The following is a 6642-nucleotide window of genomic DNA, read 5'->3' as shown; positions in this document are numbered from 1 at the left end:
CACAGCTCTCTGCCAGAGAATCCAGGTCTAACTTGGTCACTGGAAGGACAGTCACAAATGCACTTGGGTGGTGAAGGCTCAGTGAGAGGTTTGGATGTCTGCAACGTACAGCCCCAGCACACTCATCCCAACATGATCTTAATACACCAAAGCCACCAAGAAGTCATTACCACAGCACTGTGTGGTTTCTAGCTCGTTTGTGCGGTTACCAACGCCATTAAGTGTTGGATTGCGCCTGGATGTCCCCGTCCCATCCCACCACATAGGCACTGCCTCACCCTGTACATCACAGCTGTTTCTCATGCCAGGTGCATTGCATTGGTTGCTTTTTGGCAGGACTTTACATCTTGCACTGTCTCCTGATGTCACTATAGCTTTCATGTGTCAGCATTTCTTTAGCTGATCATGGGAATCTGCTCTGGTGACTCCTTCAGCCCGTTCGGGACGTGGTACCGATCACCTCTGCAGCCAGAGCTGCAAAACGCCCTGCATCTGGCAACGTCACATCACCCACTGCTGCGTGCTTTTAGCTGGCTGTGATTCGTCTTGCAAAGCAGCTATAGCAACCCGATAGTTTACAGGGTAAATCCTGTCATTTCTACCTGAAGTATTTTCAATATGTATGTTTGTTTCTTATTTCCAGTCCTACGCTGTTGTGAAGCATTTCTATACCGAGTAAGCAACTAGCAATTTTCTGGGGCACAGAAAGCTGTGTGCGTATGGAGTAAGCCCTTGCTTAAAAACTTAAAGAATCATTGTACACATGAAATTTCCGTTGGCTGAAATGAAATGACTTGAGGTACGAAGGATTCTTGTCTTTTGAGAGGTTTCCAGTGTTCTCTTTTCCAGTATTTACTACATCACTGCGCTGTAAAACTCTGCATGGAGAATTAGAAATGGCTCCCTACTGAAAAAATTCCTTATCAACCAAATGGTCATTTACAAATGAATGGGCTAACATGAGACCGAGGGGGCAGCTACCCTGATAAAATCTTTAAAAGCTGAGGAGCAACAAGACCTAGCAGATGTTAAGTGGTTTAAATTTCCCTTACAATGCCAATTCTTTGTGCTACTTAATTTTGAGGAACTGACTTGCAGAGCTGGTGGTAGAAATGTTAATGGCCATGTTCCTTGCCAGAGAAGACCGAGTAGAAGAAAACAGCCACACTTGTAAAGAATACTTGTTGGTAGTTTATTTACAACAAAATGCAAGGGAAAATACAATATTAAAAATAATAAATAACTAGCAAAAATCAAAAATTAACTGAAATGGATGAAAAATATGACAATCAAATTCTCCTGCTTAGCTTTGCATTGTTTAACATGCAGAGCAGTTCAAAACTTGGTCCTTCTTTGATGGTAGTAATGGATTGCCTAATGTAGCCATCAGAGCTCTAAATAAAAGAAATGAATTACTGGACATTCAGAATCATGTGGAATTATCACAGAAATGAAATAAAACAATGAAATCTGTTTAAGTGACACCACAAAACTACAGGGGATTGTAATTCAATGACCATGCTGTTCATTTAAAGCAAAACATTGTTAGACGTATTTAGCAATTTTAACTTACACATATGAAACCAAGTCCAAACAATGGAAACAAAAAAGCTCCTATTGACAAGATCATGAGTTCTCTCTTACTGCACTAACTCATAAAAAGCATACACATTTGGCTTATTTCAAATGATAACACATTGTTTGGAAGTTATAGTGCAGCAAGCTTCAAAGCAGTTTTAACACAATGTAGCGGTCTTGTTACAAAATAAAGAACAAATATTTCCATTTCAAAATCTCTACAGCAGCAGTTAATGCAAATTGGCTACTAGATGTCACACAATCACCTTCCAGAATAATAGTAATAATAATAAAAAAGTCAAAGAATAAGGTCAAATACTTTCTTTCCACAGGATTTATCCAGTCATTTACAAAATCAGCAATTACATTCATAAGAAATCCCATTAAGTGTGTGTTTCAGGAATGTGCTGCTTCTCAAAGTCTTTCCAGGCACCTCCTTTTTAAATTTATGAAGAGGTCTGCCCTTCTAAAGATTGCAATTGCCAGTTATTTTGTTACAATTATTCTACAAGAAATATATAAAAATATGAGCAAAGCTGGGAAAAGGTTTTAATAGAAGCCCAAACAAAGTAATCACATTATTTACTCTGAACTGTATTCTCCTTGGTGAAAAATTCCTTGTGAAATCCTAACAGGATTATATTGTGTAATTCTTCTGTCACTGTGGCAGAGAATAGGAATACGCAGCTGCTGTGCCCATTCACCTTTGCTGGGTACCACCATACCCTCTACAGATGTATTCACTAATTACATCATTTATTTTTGCAAAAGAAGTGATGAATACCTGCAAAATATTATTTTTCTCCTAATAAAGATGCTTGAAAATACAATAGAAAGCATTCTGACAAAATCAGTAATGAAAACAACCCCTTAGCCTCAAGATGTTACCCAGGTATTCCGATGTTCCTTTCCATTTCACGTTGTGTGATTTTGTGTTTGCTGGGAATATTCCAGAAGTTATCCTGCATAAAATTAAAAATCAAAACAAACCAACCAAAAAAAAACAACCCACAAGAACAGAAATGTTATTTAAACTTCATATGGACAAATTGGTTAATTACTGACTGGTGGGGAAAACAAAGTAGAACATGGCGGAGGTTACTAACATAGATGATGAAAAGCCTGGCATATTTCTTATCCAAACCAATGAAGAAATCTAGATTTTTTTTTATTTGCCTTCATTAGTAAGCAACATGGAGGCAATGTGGATAAGCGTGAACCTTATTTTGGCCAGCAGTGAATTCAGGCTGTTTGGTCAATAAATCTGGTACTTCTCAAGACCAGCACTGCCTGGTGGAAGGACTATGGCAGCAGCACATGCCGATGGAGACACAGCATTAATGAGTCTGGCATTTTTTCCATGACACGATCAGTGTCTTTCTCCTACATATCTGTCACACAGCTATAAGATGTATCCTGTTCAGGAGTGTTAATAATTTTCATACATGCTTTACCTCCCAAACCTACATGGTATGATAATCACCCTATCCACACGGGATTTGAAATGAATCAGTTAAACATGAGTAAAGGTATAACTGCTTTGGTCTAGTAATCTGTAACAAACCCAGATGCCAAAACCTCTACAGAAACAGTAACATGTAAGCACAAGGAAATTATGACTAACTAGAGCTGGGCAATTTTTTCGTTGACAAAAAACAAATTAATTGAAAAACAGACTTCCATCAGTGGAGCAGACCTAAACTATTTCTACATAGTTAAATTCAGGAAATAAAAAACAACCAACAACAGTTTATCTTTTAAAAGACTTCCCTTCTCTGCCAATGTCTCAATCTTGCTACTAAATAAATAATAAGGATTAGACCAGTTATAATCATTATTACATAATTTGCACACTCTTAAAGCTGAAATTATAAACTAATGCAAGAAAGTTTTGTTTCCAGCATCACAGCGGCTTTTTTTTTTTTCAAACAAAAAATCATCACCTGTCAGTTTACTAGCTACACAGAATTACAAACTCTGGGAAGAAATGCAAAGCAAAACATGGACAGTAAGTGGGAGGAAGCATGAAGTCAGACCATAGCTAACCTACAAAGAGCTTCTGGATTTTGCTAGCTACAGGGTTTTAACTATCAATCAAATATACACTTGTTCTCAGTGCAGGTTGACAGTGGAATTACCTCTCCTGCTACTAAAACAACACTATAAATACCACACATTCAACATAACTTCTACTGGATCTACAGCCATTGAGAAGTTCAGTGCATTTAAGCCAGTCCAATCATTACATTGTGCTGAGAAGATGGCACAAACGTCCTGTACAGGTAAAAGGCCATCCCCAAACTGATTGTTCAATATTCCATGATAGTTCAGCTCTGGAGGACTCTCTTCTTTTTATCCATGTACCATGTCACCAGTGGTACAAAGTATCACCCACTTTGATCGTATCATTCATGTAACAGCTATCATTCACTGGGAATTGAACAGCAGCTTATTTAATGTCTACTACAGCTACCCATCCTGATAGATGCTGACAATATTGACTAAATAGCTATTTGTATGAAAGAGAACAAAGTACCCCAAATGGGGGTCAGAGGGAAAGTTTCTCACTGAGTTTACATTTTGAAAAGTAAAGAAGGAAGGAAGAGAACACTTTTGCAATTCATTTTTCTCTTCCCCCCTCAATCTACACTTCCCTTCCGGGAAGCATCCATTCTACGTTTTAATTCCTGAGATTGAAGAGTGATTTCACGTGCAGACCAGGAGGAGCACTTCTGTTTCCTTATTGTCACCCTACATGTGACAGAGCAGCCCCACGATTCATTCGCTTTTCCAAGTGACTGATTTTATTCACTCCTTCCCTAGAGGCGGTGGTAAAGCCTGAAACTAGCTTTCTGTTAGTAGAGATTGTGCTGTTTAGGAATGGTGAGAGCCAGGAAAGAAAAAGTAGTCTCATATTTTCTTTCCTTTACATTCAAGGTCTTACAGGGTAACTACCACTCTTCTTTCAGTGAGGACAAGACAAAATTCATTGGTTTTCCCTCTCAACTGGCTCAATTTAGCTGCTTTTTTTTTTTTTTTCAATCTTGTATATGGAACATCATTGGAACACCAATATGAACTTAAGAGATCACAAAAAGAAAGCTATTAAAATACATTATCTACAAGAAATAGGTGGTTTCTTTTACAAATTCTGTGCAAGATAGAAATAGTTCAATGGCCTCAAAGTCAGTATAATTAATTACAATTGGGGCTTCAATACAATGATATTTTAGGTTTGAAAAGTTTCATGTTTGTTAGCTAGGCCCCAAATCCTGAGTCATATTAAGCAAAATATGAATCTGAGTGATTGCTGTTGGTGTTCAAGTACAATGAGTTGCAGGTCAAAGGTTTATGAACATACATGAAAAGCCTGAGAGTAGGATGGATTTTAAAATCAGTTATAAAAGAAGACGATTGGAGCTTTTTTATCCAGTTAACCCTGCATTCTGCTTGGCACAAATTTGCCTCAGAAGTCCTTGGCAGCTTTACTGAATATCTATTCCTAATTATAAATGCTATGACCTAGATGTGGATTTCCAAGTAGAGATACTGCTAGAGAAAGATTTATTTTCTTTTATAGGGTTCTCCTCAGACTATTTCATTGTAGGTCAGTAAGACGCACCATATGGCTTGGAACACTGCTTTAGGAATATATAAATTACATTCTCTTGCATGCACTTCTCTGAAGGTTTTAAGGATCAAGCCTGAGGAAAGAAGCAATCTTTCCACAACAGTGAGATTATCCGAAGCAAAAAAAAAAAAAACAAAAAACAAAACGAACAAAAAGAAATCCAAGAAACACCAACCAACCACCATGACCTTTCTAGAAACTGTATTATGTTACTCTTGCTGTGGTAGACATGGCTTATCAGGAGGAATCATGCTGGGTTAATTTAAAGTTTTTTTTTCTCTGGATCTGGAAGAGTGAGGGTTTCTGGAGCAGACTTTTTTCGAGGCCGGTCTTTGGGAACTGTTAGGAATTCGGGAGCATCTGTGGAGAGAGGAGTTGATGGAGCACTAGATGGAGCACTGCGGGTTGAAGAAGGCATGGAAATGTTAGAGATAGCTATTGCAGGTGGAAAAATCCCAATTTTCTTGTTGGTAGCTTCCTGAGTTGCTCGTTCAAACTCTCGGACTTCATCCATTGTCATGTCTTCAATAAGAAGAAAAGAAAGATAAATGACATGTTAGAATAATTTCAAATGATGATTTCATTAACTCAGTTAAACTACTTCCATCCAAATTTCAAATCAGAGAGTGACTGCTTATCATGCATATCATTAAATGATTCTCCATATGAATTCTATCTTATTTTAATGCATTGACTGGAGTACAATAAAAGGCCAATGTAAAGAAAATGAAGTACATTAAGCACATACTAATGGTTCTTCTATCTGGGTCTGGGTCTGAACTGGATAATGAGTGCTACCTCAGCAACTGCTGGAAAAATCAAGCTATTTCACAGGCAATTAAAGAATATATTTAGATACATAGTCAGCAAGTAGAATTTTTCAGAACTTCAAAGAAAACAAAACTGACATTACTTTCATTAAGATTATGAGCACAAACTGATAAATGACTGTCACTGGTTTGTTTCCCTACTGCAATTATCAAGGGATGAAAACTTCTCTCTCCCCATACAGAGCTTCCAGTGACTTCTAGTAACCATTGCTTGCACAGAACTATTATGCTTTTCTACTAAGAATGCCTAAAGCATTCCCTCAGACTTGATAGTCACGACACACTTTCCAACATCCCTGGAAAACAGAGGCAAAATGAGATGAGACGTCAAAGCCACTTTGCTATGGAAAATCAGGTCCACAGGATGTTTCAGAAGTAGTGAAAGGCTTCTCATGCAGGTGACAAATGTGTCACAGTGCTGTAGAAACCCACAAGAGGGCAGAGCAATCCCAGCATAATGTTTTCTAAACTGAGCTGTCCAAAACTTTTTTTGATAAAATCCTAAATGAATGACATCTGCTGCAAATGGGTAACATGAGAAAAAACATAATCTGCATGGCATTCTGAAACCTGCTGCTTCATGCCTATATTGCCTGCAAGACG

The 6642-nt window shown here is 37.9% G+C and overlaps 1 protein-coding gene across 3 annotated transcripts in view; it reads right to left on the bottom strand.

Annotated features, from left to right (window-relative positions):
- Positions 1–1168: 1168 nt before the first annotated feature.
- PITPNC1 (phosphatidylinositol transfer protein cytoplasmic 1) overlaps positions 1169–6642 on the bottom strand; it is an 88840-nt gene continuing 83366 nt past the window's right edge. For all 3 annotated transcript variants that reach the window (XM_080561175.1, XM_080561173.1, XM_080561174.1), the window contains one exon: positions 1169–5731. In XM_080561175.1, the coding sequence (XP_080417301.1) occupies positions 5726–5731 (6 nt within the window). In that variant the 3' untranslated portion in view covers positions 1169–5725. The remainder of the gene's footprint in view (positions 5732–6642) is intronic.

This window comes from Anser brachyrhynchus, assembly GCF_964034855.1.
Source record: "Anser brachyrhynchus genome assembly, chromosome: 18".
NCBI classification, from domain to species: Eukaryota; Metazoa; Chordata; class Aves; order Anseriformes; family Anatidae; genus Anser; species Anser brachyrhynchus.
This window is presented reverse-complemented; position numbering and strand designations above follow the sequence as displayed.